At 38.0% G+C, this 21,331-nt stretch overlaps 1 protein-coding gene across 5 annotated transcripts in view; it reads left to right on the top strand.

Moving 5' to 3' along the window:
* SCEL (sciellin) overlaps positions 1 to 15,041 on the top strand; it is a 73,069-nt gene extending 58,028 nt beyond the window's left edge. For 3 of the 5 annotated variants that reach the window (XM_060769464.2, XM_060769465.2, XM_060769463.2), the window contains 7 exons: positions 2,451 to 2,513; positions 3,368 to 3,454; positions 4,285 to 4,353; positions 7,598 to 7,672; positions 9,712 to 9,820; positions 12,354 to 12,456; positions 14,139 to 15,041. In XM_060769464.2, coding sequence (XP_060625447.2) covers positions 2,451 to 2,513; positions 3,368 to 3,454; positions 4,285 to 4,353; positions 7,598 to 7,672; positions 9,712 to 9,820; positions 12,354 to 12,456; positions 14,139 to 14,155 — 523 coding nt within the window. In that variant the 3' untranslated portion in view covers positions 14,156 to 15,041. The remainder of the gene's footprint in view (positions 1 to 2,450; positions 2,514 to 3,367; positions 3,455 to 4,284; positions 4,354 to 7,597; positions 7,673 to 9,711; positions 9,821 to 12,353; positions 12,457 to 14,138) is intronic. The other 2 variants (XM_060769466.2, XM_060769467.2) reach the window with 2 other exon arrangements.
* Positions 15,042 to 21,331: the final 6,290 nt, after the last annotated feature.

Genomic DNA, 21,331 nt, shown 5'->3' with positions numbered 1-21,331 from the left:
ATCTGGAAATATTTGCAGATATACCATATCATACAGGTCAAAGGAGTCTACATTGGGATGCTCATGTTTGCATAAACGCAGAATGGGAAGTGTAAAACCCAGATCTGCAAAAGTACATTGTACTGTTGTGTGCCTCACTGAAATGAGTAAGGACTTAGTATGAGCACACAGTGGTCATCAACAAAATATTTAAACTCTAAAAGAAGAATTTTCTAGACTGTTGGATGTTTGGTAACCAATGAGAATGTTATATACGTAACGGACAAAGTAAGAATTTGAGGTTATGTAACTTATGTTGAACCAGGACTTCAAAACACAATGATTCAAATCGTATTCAGTCATGGAAATCCAGCTGATAACCTTGCGCAAGTCACCCTCTCTTACCAGAAAGGCAAAAACAAACCTTCACTGAATAAACTTTGCCAAGAAAAGTCTAAGTTAGGGGCCAGTTTGGAGGTACATAGTGATAGCAATACACTGGACTTCTGATTACTTCTATGTAATTGATTCTAAACAGAGGTGGCCCTAGGTAATTTTCAATGGTAAGCAAACAGTATTTTGGTGCCCCCCACAACCAATCATTGATATATATTTTCTGTTTGTTATGAGAGTTCTGTGTACGATATTTGGTTCAATTCCATCATTGGTTGGGTTCGGAATGCTCTTTGATTTTAGGTGAACTATACATCCCAGTAACTACAACTCACATATGTCAAGGTCTATTTTCCCCCAAGAGCGCCTCAAGAGCGTCCCTGGGCAAAATTAACTATACTGCAAATGCTTACTTTGCGTAATGGATTGAGCCGCCCCTGATTCTAAATAAAATCTAATTGTGTAAGTTTAATATCACACTAGCAGAAAATCATTACCAAAATGGAATTTTATTAAGTGTGGAAAAAAATATTCAAAAATATTCAGAAAAAGTGTTTAAGTGTGAGAGACCCGGATGAGAACAATCTTGGATTATTGAGAAACTCTGAGATTATTCTGTGCCAAGTTCATGTGTAGCTTTTTTGCACAAAAAGCATTTTCCGTGCAAGAAATATTATTGCTGTTTTCTATGCAGAAAATGTTGTAATTGAGGATGTAATTTTCAAATATAGTTGATTTGCATAGGAAAAAACATTTTTTTCCTGAAAATAGCATTTTCAGTGCACAAATTTATATTTTTGTGTTCTGATGTTATTTTTCCACACAGAAAAGACTATTTTCTGTGCAAAATAACCATACACAAATTTTACATAGAATAAGTCTCCATTGCAAATCACCTTCAAAAACTATTTTCAAAGACTTTGTCGCAAGAGGTAGAAATGCAGAGAAGAATGACATCTTAATTTTCTTTCCCTCCCCTCTCCTGCTGTCCTCATGGCAAAGAAAACATTAGCTAAGAGATACTTAAAGTAATGGTGCTCCATTCAGTCATGCTGGCCACATGACTTTGGAGGCGTATACAGACCACGCCAGCTCTTTGGCTTAGAAATGCAGATGAGCACCACCCCCAGAGTTGGATTTGACTAGACTTAATGTTAAGGACAAACCTTTACCTTAAGAGTTTTTAGCTCTTGGGAGCAGGTATGAAAAAAGTGGGAAGAATTACTGTATTTCACCATATAATCACCTCAGATTTTATGCCAATTTTTTGCAAAAAAAAAATGCAATTCAACCATTATGTTAAGCTTTTTTAAAAAAAAACTGAACTGTCTTTGGTGCAAGATTAGGATGCATGGAAAATGCACATCTGACCATATCACATGACTTACTCATGGTAGCTTCAGTTGTCCGCACACTCCCCTTCCACCTAAGTCTCTTCATTGGGTTGAACCTGAAAACTGACTCGTATGGTTTGTTTGGAGTACTGTAGTACTAAGGCTATTGTCACCCAGACCAAGGAAGAGCCATAGGTGCAAGGGGAGTGGGCGGGCAGGCAAAGCTTCCATGAGTGACATTGTAAGACTTACATTTTCCCACGCTAGCTAAACTGTACACTGACAAGGCACATGCACTAAGAATTGTAGGCTCACGGCCATTGGTGAATACATTACTGTTCTGTTCACCTTTTAAGTGGTGTGAGGTTGTAAACTAATTTGTGGACTTAAAAAACAGGGTACAATGATTATGTCGTGGTGAAGTTTATGTAGTAATATACAGTATATCGGGGGGGGGGGGGGACACCCTTCTTCAGGTTTCCATAAAAAAAGAATTTTGCCTTTAAATTGTACAAAAAGTGTCCAAGATTCCTTGAACATAGTACATTTCAGACTGGGATATTCATTGGCTTTGGCTGCAGTAATATGTGTTCCTATTTCAGAAGAAGTCTTATTAACTATGCTTGAAGTTACATGTAAGGAAATATAACATAGGACCAGGTCATGAATTTGAGTAATCATTCTCAATGTCCAGCAAATTTGATGTTTGAATTGTCATGCTAGAATGTCCTCCTTCTTTCACAGAAGCCAAGAATTGGATGATCTCCTAGTAATAAAATCCCCTAGTGTGGATCAAAACAAAAAATGGTAAGTCTTATCTGTCTACCTCTTTCTATCTGTCTAGCTATCTAATGTCTTAGAGATTTGCTGGCAAATGAGCTTTTCTTCCAACAAAAGAGGATCTTTTATATACACTTTATGTTTATAAGGTATATATGAAAGCTACATGAATTTTGTTTTTAGACCTGGACCACATGGCCAAGATACCACCAAATACAACCCCCCCCCCCCCGCAAAAAAAACCCAACAAAGCCCAGAACATTTCTGGTTCCAAGCAATTCAGACAAGGGTTACTACTCACCCTATAGTTAGCAAATAACTCTCTACTCTAGTCATCTCCCCAAACCTGTTCCCCTCCTCCTGTTTCCCACCACCCCTGTCCAGTCTCCTTTTAGCTTTTAGTGTTCTGCTAGACCCTTAGGCAGCGAGCTGTTTTAAAAGAATGAGGTCTTTTCTGGAAATCTGGCAGCAGTAAAATGCCTTTGACTTCAGAGTCACCTCAAGGAAGAAGAGTAGGACTGCAGCCAAGGTTTGTATGTGATGAATGGGCTCCGTTCTTCGTTCTCAGAGCAGCCTTAGCCCAATTGATTGGAGGAACAGTAAAGGGCCCTTGTTCAGGATGCATGTTCTGCATATAAAATGAGAACAGGCACTGAGCACCATTCATTTATCTGGACCTTTAAAGTTTTGATGCAGAAACAGGAGACATTCAGAGTAAAGCCAAATGAGCATGCATGATGGTTGGAGACAAATACCGTCTCTTTACAAAATCTCCCATAGATGTTCCCCTTTCTTGTTAATATTCTTCCTCCACATTTCTGTGATATTAAAAGAAAAACAGAATGAAATGAGTAAACTTACTCAAGCTTTATCTTGCATAGGGCATCTGAACAAGGCTACAAAGCTTTCAACACACCATCCAAGCAGTCTGACACAGATCATTTATACCAGGTCACAAAAGGATCCAGGTACAGTGTTTGTAAACTAGCTTTGTTGTTGCTTCTCTTACAAAATGCTAACTCTGGTAGGATTAACGGCACTCAGTTTTCCTGGACCTGCAATCTCCTTGTACATCCAGGTGTTTTAAAATGCCCATAGCATTTTCCTACCTATCAATGTCCCCGTTAAATGATTGCTATTCTATCGATATGGGATATGGGATCATACAGTACTTCATCACCCTTTATGACATGTGGAACTGCAGTCCAATGGCTCTCTAGAGTTTGAAAAACAAAAACAATAATAAACCAGTACAGGTGGTCCCGGTGGTAATCGGTGCACTGGGTGCCATGCCAAAAGATCTCAGCTGGCATTCAGAAACAATAAACATTGACAAAATTATGATCTGTCAACTGCAAAAGGCCACCTTACTTGGATCTACGCACATCATTCCTAGACACTTGGGAAGTGTGCGACTTGTGATTTTGTGATACAACATCCAGCATATATGTCTTGTTTACTGTGACATACTGTGTTTTTGTGTTAGTAAAATAATTAATTATATAAAATGGATTTTAAAAGTCCTATGTTGTCCCTACTTCAGGTAAAGGGATAAAAGAGAAATAGTGGCTTCCAAGGGTTCATCTGTGAACTACCTTAAGCTACCATTTGATCAACATCTCATCTTTCCAACAAGCAATTCAAAAACATTTCCAAAATGCAATCAACAGCAAAGTCCCAAAGGATAGCCAATGAAACCTAAAATAAGATGTTATTATACTTTGACATTGGCTCTTTTCATTGTTTCTATATTTATTTTTAGAGAATGAAGCTCTTTACATTTTTATGTGTATTTCAGCTATAATGGCTCAAGCAATCATTCCCATCCAAAGAACACTACTGTGTACACAAGAACATATGAAAATAGGTACCAGAAAAATACGCACCGTCTCCCTCCCCCATCTTTCCTTGTACCTGTATACTAATTCCAAAAAAGAATGGTTTTAACACTTTTTGTTTAAATATAAGCTATATTATTTTTGAGCTATGGCATGCCTAACCTGTGAGTTCTGTTTCCTTGCATGTATAATAACAATGGCATCAGAAAAATTTCTGGGATTTTATGACATCCTAGAATTATATGTGAATGCTAAATGCAAGCCAGAAAAGATGAGAGGGAAAGGCCCGGAAGAGGAGATCGATATTCACAGGCTCCAGCCACACTTGGAGCATCCATCTAAGCTTTCTTAAGCTCATTGATTCCCAAAGGGTTTAGCATGTATAATGCTGGCCCGGGTTGTGACCGAGGTGTATTTTAAGTGTATGTATGTAGCAGCGCGTGGGAAGAAATATTTGTGAAACAGTAGTAAGGCAGATAGTTTCAATGTCATTGAGGTGGTCAATCCACTCTGAAATTTAGCTGAAACTTGAAAAGTGCTAACCCAACTCCTAAGGCAGAATTCAATACTTTCAATAGCTCTTTTAAAATTTGCACTAAAACCCAATTCATCATTCTACTGATAGTCAAGCCGCAACATAGAAAAATGTAGGTTAAGTGCAACTATTATGCAACAGAATTTAACTGAAGGCCAAATAAAATTGTTTTACAAATATGTACAAACATGTTTATTTGGAGCTCTTTCATGGAAAGCAAGAGATAAAAGTAATTTCTTTCCACACTCATTGCTTCTGTGATCCCAGTTACTTTTCTGGAAACATTTTCAACCCTCCCGTTTCAAAACATCCATCTTTGTGTGGCCACAAGAGAAAGAAAGATAAAATATGTGTATGTTTAGATATCTGATGAAGACTTCATAATAAACACATTCTGCTAAGCACCAATGGGTTGGTTATAAACAGTCTCTGCCAGGGTACCATCTATACCAGCATATTTTCATACAAAGAGACATTTGTCTGGCACTATAAGTTTTGATTCCACTTTAAATTATGCCGTACATAAAATTTGCCTTTTTAAAGAGAATAACCACACACAAAAAAAACAAAACACCTGCCTTGATCAGTCACAGGCTCTCAGTGTATATGGGAAACCCTGGGCTTTGTTTTAACCCACTGTGTCTTCTTTTACACAAAGTTATACCAGAAAGGAGAGATCCTTTTGGAGCTCTTTGTAATTGGTGCTTTTTTCTTAAAAGCCTAAATAATTTATTGTCACTTGGTCATTTCAGTCCTCACTCATAACTCCAGATGTGACATGTTAAAATGCTGTAGTTAAAAGAATGTTTCTTGTCAGCAAATTCCATCTGAAGTCTCAGATAAACACATTTAAGACTCAGATAAACATGTTTTAGATTAAATAACAATGGCCTGATATGACTAAAACTTGGCCTGAAAGTGTATATCAAGACATTTTGACGTATATTTCAATGAATAAAGCAATAACTTATCTCCTATTAAAGCAGTGGTTCTCAGCCTGTGGGTTCCCAGATGTTTTGGCCTACAATTCCGAGAAATTCCAGCAAGTTTACCAGATGTTAGAATTTCTGCGAGTTGAAGACCAAAACACCTGGGGACCTACAGGTTGAGAACCACTGTATTAATAAAAGGAAGCTGAGGAATAGAATTATAAAAAATATGACTTCATTCATGTATTGCTATCCAGTTGAAGCTTATCCAGGGTAGTTTACTGTGTTTCAGCCAAAGCAAGAAAATCTTATGATACTTTGAATACCAATATATTTATTTTGGCACAATCTTTCTGCATGCCATTTCTGTCTAACTTCACTTTTTACAATCTCCTTGGTGATTGTATGGATCTCTTTCCGTAAATCAAACTAATGCTTCATACATCTGATGTAGGAGACCTCAATTCAGAAAACCATTGGCATGATAAAATTGTTAGGTTTTGAAAGGTGCCATAAGATGGCTCCAGTTTAGTCTTCATTTCCTATTTTTGCATGAGTATGTGTATGTTTTCCACTAATATATAAATAAACTGCTGGTTTGTGAGCCCTCAATTGATCCTCAAAGAAATAACACACTGTCTGGTAAAACAAAACAAAAATCCATGTTCTAATTTTCTCTTCTCATTTTGAGCCTTCCACATGTTTGTACTATGCTGAATGTTTTTCATGTATGACATTGTTGTGTGTTTCATAGTTATTTCGGAAAACATTTGTTTCTAAAATGATATGTTTTAAAGAGATATATCCTCTAGGTCCGTACTTCTCAACCTGGCGGTCAGGACCCATGGGGGGGGGGGGTCATGAGGAGGTGTCAGAGGGGTCACCAAAGACCATCAGAAAACACAGTATTTTCTGTCTGTCATGGGGATTCTGTGTGGGAAGTTTGGCCCAATTTTTGATTGTAGGTGAACTATAAATCCCAGCAACTACAACTCCCAAATGTCAAGGTCTATTTTCCCCAAACTCCACCAGTGTTCACATTTGGGCATATTGAGTATTCATGCCAAGTTTGGTCCAGAACCATCATTGTTTAAGTCCACAGTGCTCTCTGGATGTAGGTGAACTACAATTGCAAGCACTCAAGGTCCATGCCCACCAAACCCTTCCAGTATTTTCCGTTGGTCATGGGAGTTGTGTGTGCCAAGTTTGGTTCAATTCCATCATTGGTGGAGTTCAGAATGCTCTTTGATTGTAGATTAACTATAAATCCCAGCCACTACAACTCCCAAATGAAAAAAATCAGTCCCCCCTCCAAATTTGGTCCAGTGAATGAAAATACATCCTGCATATCAGATATTTACATTACAATTCATACTAGTAGCAAAATTACAGTTATGAAGTAGCAATAAAAATAATTTTATGGTTGGGGGTCACCACAACATGAGGAACTGTATTAAGGGGTCGCAGCATTAGGAAGGTTGAGAACTACTGCTCTAGGTGCAATCTTCATTCTCTGCAGCTCTACTGAAATTAATGGGAAATTAATGGGAAATTAATGAGAAAGCAAGGCTCTTGCCTTTTTTTATCATGTAAACCTCATTCTTCCCTTGCCCCTACTTTATCCTTTTAAGTTGATCTTTTTTAAAAGCAACTTTTTCCTCATGCGGCTGCTTATTTCTGCAATCTGCCCTTGGGTTTGTCTGGATGACTTTGATGCTGACTGATCACAGGCTTCCTTCACTAGAGTGCAAACTTGAAAAAAACAGAAAATTATTGTTACTCATTTAGCATGTGTTCATTGCATTGCAGTCGATTTCCCTACGATGTTAATGAAGACAGCATCTCTGGAAAATCTATTAAAACTGTATACTCTACTTCTGATAGGTATGTAAATCTATCTCTGTCTTTCTACATATGTATCTACAGTGTATGGGAGAAATAAAAATCTGATCTACATTCCACAGATAAAATCCTAGACCAAGTAACATTAGAATGTGGTCAGGATGCAAAAATTATTACTGAGGAACAAGAGAAAAGCAGCCGTTCGCTTTTGCCTGTGTTTACTGGGAAGGGCAAGATTCTGCCCTCTCCTCTACTTTTCCCTGCTGAGTTAATTGAGTGCAAAACTGCTTTTGTGCTTTGAGCCCAGTTTGTATCTACTAAAGCCCAGTTTGTATATAGCTAAGGACAAAGGGAGAACATGGAAGATTGAAACTAGAACATTTAAAAGCAGATGAAAGGTGGGGTGACAGAGGATTAATTGGGACGGAGTCTACCAAAGTGGGACAGCTAGGATATACTGTAGGGAAGGGAGAGAAAGCACAAGAAAGCCAAATGTGGAGGTGTATCTTGAAAGTTTTACCCCTTACTTCTGTGCCCCTCTTCAGAAGATTTCACCTCACTTTCACCTGGCTGTGATAATTGGATTTTGAAAAAATTGGCTTGTTGTGGAAACAAGGATTGGAGAGAGAGAAAATTCTCCATGATAACTCTTCCAGGAGTGAATTTCCCTTATGAGGAGTAATTTCTCTCACTTCCTGTTGTCTCACCCCGGGTCTTAACCATTAGTCATTTGTAAGTCGGATGTATGTAACTCAAGTACTGCCTGTTTTCCCAAGGAAGGAGCCAAAGGAGGAGAACAAAATGAAGGTGTTGCCCCTCATAAGAAGTCTGCTCCCCAAATGAAAGTTTCCTTCAGTCCCAAAATTTCTAGCATTGCAATACCTGAAAACTTCAATTGCACATTTAGAAATATTATTTAGCAAGCATCTCATTCTTACAATGCTAAAATTTTGAGAACTGAAGGAACATTTTATTGGTGGGGCTCATTCCCCCCCCCCCCCCATAACCAGAACCCTGACTGTTCCCATGTTTGCACATGAATAGATTTCACATAATTTCTATACATTTATTATTCATTGACTGATTTGGTTTATATCCTACCTCTCTTCTTATTTAATCCAAAAGCAATTAAAACACAAAATAGAATTAAGACATTATTTTAATGGATGTTCTCTATGTACACAATTGTACACCATTTAACAGATGTACTCTATCTTTTCTCACCTTTGGACGTTAGTCATTATTTTCTTGGATCCATGACCACCACATCTCTTTTCTACTTTTCTGACTTTCCTATAAAATGAATGTTCTCCTACTTTCCATGTGAATATTTTTCTCTTTTTCTTTCTCTTTTACTAATGATGATATACCAATAAAGAACTATACTAAAAAGACCAGATGTACTCTATAATTGGCGACCACACATGAGGTTTGATCTTTAAAAGGGATAAAACCTATCCCCATGGTGCCAAGGAATGGACATGAACTGTGATCCTGAATCAGAAGGCACATGTGTATCATGTAGCAACATCTTCCTAGCTACATCTTTTAGTGTTACCTCCAAACACACATCTTGTAAGCAGGGCAGCAGGATAATTTGGGATCATGGACAGAACGTGATTTACGATGGTATAACCATCAAAATCCATTAAGACCCCTTTCAGGATCTGATCTCAGATAATCTGCTTTAAACTGGAATATATGAATCCCCACTGCTGATAACCTGGGGTAAACAGATAATCTGGAATCAGATCCTGGGATAAAAGGGCAGTGTGGAAGGGCCCCCAGAGAATGTCGGCCACATTTTTTCATTAATACTTTGACCAAAAAAGAGAAGCTTTTTACATTCTGTGTGCAACCTTGACTCCTTTATATGGCGGCTTGCTTAGGAGAATTTCCAGGAGGCTTGTGCCTTCTGCCTCTAGAGAATTCAAACTTGGTATCCCTGTAAGATATGACTATTGGCATGTAGTTAATCATGTCATTCAGGAATGGGTATGTGAGCTTGCTTGTGGCCATCTGCAGAGCCCTCTGCTCCTGACTTTCTGTTCTATAATAAACTCCATCATTTTCCTTTACAGGGCCATTATTGAAAAAGAAATGTGCACCTACTGCCGGAAGCCCTTGGGTTTGGATACCAAGATGATTCTTGATGCCTTGCAGATTTGCTGCCATGCATCTTGCTTTAAGGTAGGAGCACAGTACTGACAGCCATAGAAGATACATGTGCTCATTGTGTCATTTGGACTTGTGCACTCCTGGTATCTGATCTCATAAAACATGTTAAGCTTTTTGCAAAGGTTTATTTTAGTTCTTTTCTAGTAAATATGATCTGTAGAGATTCTCTGGCCTAGTTTGGACAAAAAAACTATTCAATTGTAACAGATAGGGTTATGTAACTAAACCTCTCCCCTCCCCCTTCATGTTGCGGTACTGAGAAAGAAACTGAAAGCATTTGATTCTATTAAAACTCATAATAGTTTGTCTCAGTCTAATCTGGGAACTGTAATCCTACTTTACTCAAACAAGCCAGGATGGTGAAGTAGAGTTGAAATTGGCTTATTTAACCCATATTTAAAACCGGCTACAAACATGCAAAACAAAGTTAATTAAAAATGCTTTTAAAGTCTTCAGCCATCAAAGGTGAATAGGGACTGAAGCTTATTTATATTTTTGGGGAAATTATGCCATAACCTTTTGGGAAATGGAAATCTCCATAACCTTTTGGGAAATGGCATTCATTACCATTTGAGAAAACAGGTATCTCCCTGAGAAAAGTTAAAAACTTGCTTGAGTCAACCTTCTCGCTAGTGGTAAATACATTCATGCAAGGCAGTTAGGTTTCAAAGCTGCTAAACTGATATACCTAGATATCTCTTTGAACTGTTAGGGACAAAGATATGCCATGCATGTGTGTGTGTGTGTGTGTATATATATATATATATATAGAGAGAGAGAGAGAGAGAGAGAGTTTCCGAAGTGTTATTTTCAATTGCCCAGAACATTTTCAATTGCCTTAAAACATCTTGGTTTACATCATGCTCTCAAGAGATCAAAAATAAGTAGACTTCTTTAAAAAATAACACAGTTGGTTTATGTAAATATGCATGCTTTAGCCAACCCAACTATAAAGTGAGAAAAAGAGAGAAAGTGTGAGGGGAAAATGAAAGCAAGTTCAGTTTATGATAACCCTGACAATATAGGATCACTGGAATCCAAAGATGAAGATACGCACTAGTTTGACCAAGAATGAAGCTCCTTGTAGGTTCACTGACTGAGGCAAGTAGGATAGTTATTACTCCTATTGCATCACTTATAAATAAAACCACTATTTTGATTGGAGGAGGAATTAGATCTTTTAGTTGATTGGCTAAACAATGGTTGGAAGAAATATAAAACAGAAGCTTCTTGAGCACCGAAGTACCAGATCTTGCCATCAGCAAACTGGTTCATTTCTAAGGTGCTGTTGCCACGTGATCACTGATAACCATGTTTGTGTCGTGTTATTTATGTTTCTACTCACAATACTTTGAGTGATGGCAGAACACATATAGCTCAATGGTACATCACATGCCATGTTTTCATGAGGTATGAGCTTCAACTAATAGGACTGCCCTATACTTTCAACAAAATCTGCCAATCAGGAGGCATCCCTACTGTAGATATATAAATGATCTAACACAGTATAAGATATCTTGAAATGTAACCAAATTAATTTTGCCAGAATCCCATGTGGCAACTACAAATGGATAACAGACCCTCATGGATCTAAACCAATTGATTCAAATAGTTCTACCCTAATTGGGACTAACAAAAGTATTTAGGCTTAATGTGTCATTTTCCTCCCATTTTTCCAGTTGTACTTTATCCATTTTCAAACTTCACATTGTTTTCCCCAATTGCAGTCTGGACCCAGTGCAAAAAAACATAAACAAAACCTGATTGGAGTAATGCATGTTTTCACTGCAGTAGTTTGCAGACTGAATAACTGGCATATACAGTTTTTGAAAGATTAGGCAGGCCCACCTGAGGCCCTTGCACAGCTGCTACTACTACTGAAAAGAAGACAATACTGCTCTAGGTGGACAAAAAATCTGACATGGTACAAGGTATTCTACCATCACCCTTTGGCAAGGTGACATGCAATATCCACATACTGGGAGAACGAAAAAAAATATGGAGATATTGGCCACACAGCTGAATAAAATCCCACATTCTCTGCTTTGAGCTGGAATATATGGCAGTGTGGACTCAGATAACCCAGTTCAAAGCAGATATTGTGGGATTTTTTGCCTTGATATTCTAGATTATATGGTTGGGTGGAAGGGCCTGTTGTCTTTAAATTAATTTGTTACCTGAATCGGAATCCAGTAAAGCATCAGTTGCTGGACAGATCCTATCAGAAGAATTGGGAAAGAGGAATAACCCCTTTCTCCACTGCAACTTCCTATGGACTTCTGAAGTGTACTCTTGGGAGCTAAGGAAATCCTCCTGTGAGGGTTATGTACCAGCCATGAGAAGTGAAGCAGAAAGGATAGAAGAAAGTTATATTGGGTTGGTTCTGCTGTGCTGACACATTATTCAGTGATTATAATTCTGGTGGTGCTTATGAATTCAATTTCAGGATAAAAAGAAGCCCTCATACTCTATTCGTTAAGATCATAGATCCAGTAATAGCATAGTGCTTTCATAAATTAATTTTTACATTTCTTTTTTTTCCAAGTGTGAAGCCTGCGAAACACCATTGGAGAACCTGAAGGCTGGAGACAGCATTTGGATTTACAAGAACACAGTGCATTGCACCCCCTGCTATTCTAAAGTGAAAGGTAAACTTGCATTGAATAAGCTTGTGCACAGATTCAGAGTGGTCAGTTCCCTTCAGCTAATCTGACTGATCCGGCTTGTTCAGTTGGCTGTAATGGCAAGGCTCAGCCTCCATGTTATTTTCGGCTACAGCAGAACAGTGGTTGTTGAAAATTGGCTGTCTTTGGTTACAAGTGGAGTGAGGGAAGGAAGCAGCTGCTAGAAGGAAAAGCACAAGGTTGGGGGGATGGGGAGAAATCTCTTCAGGGCCTGCAAATCAAGAGAAAAGAGAGGGCTTTTTAAAGGAAGCCCAGAGTAAGATAGCTCCATGCCGGTAGCTCTTCCTTCCCTGCCCTGGCAAGTGGGCATTCAAGCCTCCTTAAAATGCCTTGGAAAGCTGTGTGCTGCAGGGAGAAAGCGTCATGCGAGCCTGCATCGCCTGCCTCCTCTAGAGTAAAAACAGCTTTAACTAAGCATTAAACCTGATTTTTTTCTACACACAGAAGAGAAATGATAGCAGAAAGAATGATATCTTAGTTCTGATTATTATAATCCAGGTCTTAATGAAGGATATAAGGACAAACAATACCCAAAATGATAGGAAGGGGAGCCTGGGAAGTACTCCCCCCCCCCCCCCCCCATAATGGGCCAGACAGAAACAAATATTTTGGCTTCCTTTGTAAAAAATGGATTTGTGTCCTCCTGAATTTGGGAGGCTTCTGAAAAACAGATCGAGAGCCCCACTGGAATCTGGGATGCCGAAACAGGTTGCAGTTTACCCGGATTGCACAAGTCTAGTACTGAAGTCACCTCATAAATTATGTTATTCCACTCCTAGGAAGGCAAACAATTCATTGTGTCTAAATGTTCTCTGAGACCTATTGCCCACTTTTTAAATTTCAAATTATTTTCATAATTTCTTTTATAATATTTTCATTTTTTAGATAACTTGGGTTTACATCTTAGATTTTTTTTTTTTTACCCAGACATCAGTTCATGTTCTAGAAACTTTTTCCCCAGTAAAACCACATCAATATTGGTGTGGGTCCCTTTCACACAGCTGAATAAAATCCCACATTATCTGCTTTAAACTGGAATGTAGGGCAGTTTTGGACTAGAATATATGACAGTGTGGACTCAGATAACCCAGATCAAAGCAGATAATGTGGGATTTTCTGCCTTGATATTCTGGGTTATAGGGCTGTGTGGAAGGGCCCTTGGTAACAGGAAAACAAAGGCTGCCACCCTCAAATTGACTGCAAGCAAATGACAATAAACAAAATGAAAGAGATTTGCCTGATATACATTTTAATTCAGAATTAGATCATTCTGATTGTCTTTAATGTGTATTTCTTAGATCAAAATTAAATCTAATGGGTTTCTTTGGGATTTATGTTTTGCTCTTAGATTAAACAAAGGAAAACATATATCTGCCTACTAATTATCCATAATCATAGCAAATGCTGCAGTAGCAATATCATTAAAATGATGTTGACATTCATTGGAATGCCTCTGAGTTTCTGAATATTCATGATATTTGTACAAAATTGACAGTGTTCGTATTCTCAACATATATTTTATACTGGATATATAAAATTTAAAAATTAAGCACCAAGTCCTTTTTTCATTGATTTGTTTTTACTTTTAAAAGTTGCATAATTCTTCACATTATTGTTTCTAATATATATTTTCTTTATGCCTACAGCATCATGGGTTTACTAATCTTTACTGACGTCAGATCAAGCATGAACTCGGATGAAAAGCTACATGCATTTTATCTTGGAAAGTCATTATTTTTAAAAGGATGAGTGAAGTATGCTAACAATTGCCGTAAGCAGGAAACACTTCAGGAGATACAAATGACAGACAACCTCTTCAAAGAAAACATCAAATACCAGAAGCTTAAAAGATATCTATGTTAGCAGCAAGAAATGTCTAAGACTTCACTCCTATGTGAACTTAACTAGGAGTAATCTCAGTTAAACCCAGTAGGGTATACTTCTGAGTAAACATGAATGATAAATGTATCATGAGATGTTATCTCTTTTGATCTTGACTAAATTTATATTTTGTTTTCATATTCATGGCAAGTTCACACATGCATCTTCCATCAGTGAGTGACTTGCATGTGTGAATGAGTCACCACAACTATATTTTAATTTGAGCACAATTATAGTGGGCTTCCATTCCAAGTTGTGCTTTAAATCCTTCATCTTTATGCAAGAACGCTGGCTTCAATCCTCAATTAGCCTCTCAAAGTCAATGGGTAATAGTAGGTATGGCTGGTTGTAGATCAAGTAACTTCTCTGGATTGAGGTCAGTGTCTTTTTTTTTTTTTTTTTTGGATTGGGGCCAACACCACACCAATCTCAAAGAAAAGAAGCAGCAATAGCCAGGCCATCTGCAGCATCAGATTTGATAAAACCAGTGGGTTTCCTCAATAATGACTTGTTGTTTGATCAAGGATTCTGGATGGGATCTTTGATAGACAAGCTGAGTGAGGTATGCTGGGCACTGTCGTCCTTTAAGTAACTTTTCCAAAGTTTCAATGGGGTGGTACATGGGATGGAAAATAGTGAGTTGGCTATTATCAATAGAGGGAGAACCAGACTATACGTCTTGAGACTGGGACTTATTTGGACATACACACATGCATTCACAACTCCTTTATTAAAATCTATGACCAGATCCAATGATCCTACAAGCACTTAGCTTCCTGTATCTCAATGTTAAATATTTCAGGGATGAGGACCCTGTTATACTGTAATTGTGTAATATATTTTTAAAGTGATGCTTTTACCAATGCACTATGCAGTTATGAACCTTGATGTATGTATTCCTTTCTTTAAGTATATGCAAGCAGCTTAGCACACCTGGTGACAAGGAGTATAAAAATATCTTTGATGAGAAAATGAACTAGAGCTAAGTATCAAAAAATACAACTATAAATAAAATATTGTTTTAAAAATACTTAATTTTAGCATGTTTTGTGAAATGTCATGTACAGCGATGGCACTGTATAAAGACATTATTGTTATTATCATCATTTCAGTTAGGCCAACAACTTGATAACAAGCTATTCATTATGAAGTTGACTTGCTTCAGCCAACTGTAGTTAAGGTTCCATTATAACCAACTGTTTTTCATACACAGACCAAAGCAAATTCTTTCAGTTTCTTTGCAGCCATGGCACAGGAGGAATGAATCTGAGGAGGCTATACCTCAGTCCTTCCATCACAAACCATAGTTTGTCATAGCATCTGAATGCAGTCATTGAAATTTAAGTTTCAGTGTCAAGTTCATTGTACCTGCTCATATATAACCAAACAGAAATAGTATCTCACTGACGTAGTATGTGATATGGGATGAAGTGGGAGAACACAGAGTGTCACAATACTCATGTTACTAGTATTTTATTTGTTCCTTGTATTCTTACTCTATTAATGTTGCTTGAAGTTGATTTTTGCCATTCCAGAATCATTGCAATAAAAGAGTGATCAAGTGTGACAATGCAAGAATACATTTTTGAAGAAGGAAAAAAGATTTAACAGCTTCTCCACAACAGACTACTAGCAGCCTTTATTGTAGCCTTTAAAGCTGCAGAATTAGGGGTCAGTGTAGGTCAAATTTACTTATTTATTTAATTCACAGATGGTTCCAGAAAGGTAGCCTGCAAATTACTGATGGGAAATTTCCTTATATTAATAGTAAGAGCCAGCTCTGCCAAGTTGCACCTAGGCCATTAGGCTCATTTTGTGGCCTGCCTTGAAAAGGTCTTCCAGTCCTGCCTTTTGGACTTGCAATTGTTTCTCAGAATGAATTACATTTCTGGACAAGCTGAGACCCCCTTCACATGTTAATCGCACAACAAAAAGGAGTAGAGGCTAGAGTAGTGTGCTAAACCTGATTTCATTCATACATTCATTCTTTTGTTCCTTTTGTTTTGTTCCCTTCTGGAGCACGAAACGGGAAGCCCCCTCCCGGTATGAAAATCAGCTCAACATGAAAGCAAACGGGAGCCAATAACCAATAAGGCAACATAGCAGGCAGGAGAATATATGCCTCTGCATCTGCCTAAGAAAGCTTAAAGGATAAATGAAAGCCAATGCATTCAGCTGACATTTTGTGGCCCTTGGTTGAGTGCACTTCTTGGCTTCACTCTCCTCCGACACTTCCTCCATGTCTTCACAGACATAGTGGGAAGACCCTTTTTCTCAGTCTGCAATTCCAGAAACTATGGCTTCAGCGCAATGTCCAATTGTGACAACTGCTGCATAGCATTTTTGTATCAAATAAAGGGCCAATCTAAATTATGCAGTTTGGCTTTTGTTGCCCTCAAACATCATTTAATGTAAATTATACAAGATAAGGTAAAAGCAAAGGTTTCCCCTTGACATTAAGTCTAGTCGTGTCCAACTTTGGGAGGTGGTGCTCACCTCCATTTTTAAGCCGAAGAGCCAGCGTTGTCCATTGACACCTCCTAGGTCATGTGGCCAGCATGACTGCATGGAGTGCCATTACCTTCCGGAAAGCGGTACCTATTGATCTACTCATATTTGCATGTTTTCAAACTGCTAGGTTGGCAGAAGCTGGGGCTAATAGCAGGAGCTCACCCTGCTCCCTGGATTCAAACCGTGACCTTCTGATCAGCAAGTTCTACAGCCTAGTGGTTTAACCTGCTGTGTCACCATTGCCCTTACGCAGGATATCTAGATTCATTATTTTTACCAGATGAGAACTACCCTACAAGTAATTCAGAAACTAAAGTTAGGAAAAAGCATCTATTGTGTCTGTTTTAGTTCACTGTCATCTCTGCAATATATGGGCCCTGACTTTCCCCCCACAAGAACAGAGACTGGCACAAACAATGAGGACATGTTCATGGTTTCATTTGTTCATCCTTACTGAACAGCTGCAGCACTTGCAATGTGTATTTTATTGCTCTTATTGTAGGTTGCCTAAAGAATAAGCCAAGAAAGGAAAGATGTTTCTGTGAATACTAAAACGTTGCACATAAAAGGGACAATGATGCAGAATCTCATATTTCTATAAAAAACGAAAGAAAAAAAATCAATGTTGACATTTTTAAAAAGGTTTTTTTTTAAAAAAAAAAAAAACAACAACAACCCTATTTTGCATATCACTCGAGCTGAGTGTTTCATTTTCCTTTGATGGCTCCTTTTTAGAAACAGCCAAAGCAATAGTTTGCTGGCAGCTGTTTTAATGAATGGCTTGTCTTCAATAATGCATTAATTTAGCTACATTGAGGAATGCACTCATAAATTACAGGGATATTGGTGAGTCATCAAATCCATTTTCCCAACTACATAATAAAGCCACTTCTTCATTTGATAAATCAGAGGCACAATATCAAAAGGAAAGGAACCCGAAAAGGAATGACTTTCCCCACTATCTCCTTTATTTATGTTTCCAGACTTGGAGGGAGTTGGGTGGAAAAAGAGGGTGAGTGTAATATTCTAAGCATGTGAAATGTCTTTCTGCAGTGGTTAACTCTTAAGTTTTGAAGTTGCAGGAAATGATAAGACTATCACTGTCCGCCTATTGTCTATCATAGGCATGGGTAAACTTCAGCCCTCCAGGTGTTTTGGACTTCAACTCCCACAATTCCTGAGAGTTGGATAATCTGCTTATCCCAGATTATCTGGCAGTGTAGACTCATATAATCTAGTTCAAAGCAGATTATCTGCAATCAGATCCTGGGATATAGTACAGGATAGAAGGGATCTAAGGTAATCTGTTCCACTGTCAAACAGCCCTTATAGTCATGTTTTCCCTAATGTTTAGGAGGAATCTTCTCTCTTTGCATTTCAATCCATTGATTTGTGTTCTGATCTCTGGAGGAGCAGAAAACAAGACCACTTTTATATGAGTGTTATTCAAAATAGTGGCCCATTGATTCTGAGCCATTGAACCTGGTAAATTTCCAGGAAATAAGGAAACAGTTGTAGCCAATAAGTACAGATATGATGCCAATTGCTGGCACTTTGAGGGGAAAAACTGCTGATCCTCCACATCAAATACTCTGAGAAAAGAACTTGGGACTCTTAATGAAAGTCCATAGGAACTACAATAATGTCCTTAAAGCAACTGTAATGTTTACAAACATGCAAGCAGTATGCAATGGAACAAACTGGCATTACTATAATTTATTTATTTACCATATTTTCTCAACCCTATAGAGGGCTCAAGGCAGCTTACATATATAGGCAACATTTCGATGCCATGTAAACATACATACATATTAAAATAAACATATACATTTAAACAGTCATTAAAACAAATCAAACCTTAAAACACTTATTAAAAATCACGTTATCCAAAATCATAATCCATGGCTGTTCCAAATTATCATTGCACTATTCTATATTCTGTAGTGGGTTACTAATTGAACATTTGATCCCACATCCATGTCTTTAGCTTTTTCCTGAAGGTCAGGAGAGAGGGGGCTGATCTGATTTTGTTAGGGAGGGAGTTCCATAGCTGAGGGGCCACTTGCAAAGGAGGTGGGACCAAGAGCAGGGCCTCTCCAGACTATCTTTACCTCTTAGCTGGCTCATAGAGGGCAATACGTTAGGATAGGTAAACTGGGTCAGAACCATTTATGGCTTTATAGGCTAAAGCCAGCACTTTGAATTGTGCTTAGTAGCAGACTGGCAGCCAGTAGAGCTGACGTAACAGAGGAGTTGTATGCTCCCTATACCCCACTCCAGTGAGAAATCTGGCTGCTGCCCATTGGACTACTTGAAGCTTCCAGTCTTTAAAGGCAACCCCACATACAGCGCGTTGCAGTAGTCTATTCACGATGTAATCAGAGTGTGGCCCACCATAGTTGGTAGCAGATATACAGAGCATAACCTTTCTGTTAAAACTTTCCTGACAATTTACCTGCAGGGTCACAAAGCCTATTGAGGAAAAGTCAAAGGCACTTAAGGGGCATTAAAGCCCTTATGCCAAACCCAAGACTATTCATTAGGGAACACTTAGGTGTGCCTAGAGATGAATGGGTTCACAACATAACCCATAGCCAGAAAGTAAGGCTATTTTTTAAACACAAGGCAATATGTGAGGTTGATTTCTTTTTAACTTTGTAGGAATAAAGAAAAATTAAAATAATAAACATCCTTACTTCTCCCCATTCTACTCAGATGTAGAGAATTTCCCTTCTAGCACTGTGAACACTTACTCTAGATGGAAAGAAAGAAGGCCAGATGAAGTTTGCATATTTTCAGATGAAGAGAATCTGAATTCAACAGAGGAATCCAGGATGAGAGAGACTTAAGGCTGGATCTATACTGCCAAATAATGCAGTTTGATCTGCATTGAACTGCATTATATGGGTCCACGCTGATCATACAATGAAGTTCAAATGGTATTATTTGGTTTTCTAGAGCCATCCATAAATTCCCCTTCCAAATCTCTCATCAGCACCCCGCTTGAGCCGGAAAAGTGTCATGGATTATCACACTTCCTTCTAAGAACCTGCCACTTCAGCATACAATTCCTAATAGGGATTAGCCAAATGGTTTTCTTGTTGCAAAACCGGTGAACAGCTCTGAATCTCTTTAATAAGTAGATCTGTTGCAGGAATATAATCAAAACAATAAAGGTCGGCCTTTTCTCCTGGGATAATGAACTAAAAGGGGCTAGATCAACATGAAACACTTTAAGAGACAGAAGTATTAAAAAGATTTCACAGAGGTATATCTCCAAGGAATTGATTCATTAAGCTGAGGCTGCCCTGACCCTCTGTGCAATAAAGCTACAAACAGAAGTCAGATTTATTTAGTGGTATTTTAGATTAGATTAACAAGTTAAACTACTTGCTGTCATTCAACAGATGTCTTTGTCAGCGGTTCCGAATAAAAAAAAACCTGTATCTTGTAGCAATTCCAAGCCAAACACACATATGGACTCTTAAACATGGACAGGAATTTGAGGAAATAATCCATTTTTTCTGAGTTGCAAATATTAGTGTTTGGTCCAAAGTGTTTACAAAGCAACCAGAAATTTACTTCCAATTCTTATGGATGCATTAAGCACACATATACTGTGACTGCTGTAATATCCTTCCTTGAGAAAATGTATAGCTCAGAGTTGAAGATCATGCTTTGCATGTGGAAGGTGACAGATCTTAGGAAATATTGAGCAAAACAGATAGTGATTTGGGGCAGTTTAAGATTCCCCATCCCCTGGTAACATAAAGTATGTAAGGCAGTTAACCATTACAGTTTGAATTAAATAGCCAAATTGTCGTAAACATGATGACAAACTGATGAGTAACAAACAAAGGGAGAAGATCACGAATACAAGTAAAATGCATATTTCATTGAAAGCTTGGGAGAATAAAACTGTCTTTAGTTAGTTCTGGAAAGACAGTAAAGTAGATGCTGAGTATCCTTGGAGAAAGTACCTGAAAGTCAGTGAGACACCATCAAAAACACTTGATTTCCAATGACTACTCAACAAAATTCTGGAGGGTTCAAGAACATCTTAGGAAAATGTTTTAAAATGCACACAGATTCATGAAACTATATAGTTCTCCAAATATCCTAATTCAAAGTAGTACATGGCTTTATAGTTCAGTTTGCACATGAAATTGTGTCCAGAAATGCATTAGAAGCCTTTGAGTATCAGTATTGACCAGTTGCAGTCATCTATTTGGCTAACTATTCTTGAACTAGATGAAACTTTTGATCCGTATTCAAGGGCAGGTCAATGTGCAATCCGTAACAGCAATCAAGTCTGGAGCTATCTTAAGCAAGGATACAATGACAATGCTTTATCTTTTCAGTGTAAACCACAGATGGCACAGAACCGTAATCTGTTAATAGACACTCCAAAGAAGCACTATAAGCTATGAACCTGATTCTCAAGAAG

The sequence above is a fragment of the Anolis sagrei genome, chromosome 3 (genome assembly GCF_037176765.1).
Source record: "Anolis sagrei isolate rAnoSag1 chromosome 3, rAnoSag1.mat, whole genome shotgun sequence".
Taxonomy (NCBI): Eukaryota; Metazoa; Chordata; class Lepidosauria; order Squamata; family Dactyloidae; genus Anolis; species Anolis sagrei.
The sequence above is the reverse complement of the archived record's forward strand: the minus strand, read 5'-3'. Positions and strand labels throughout refer to the sequence as shown.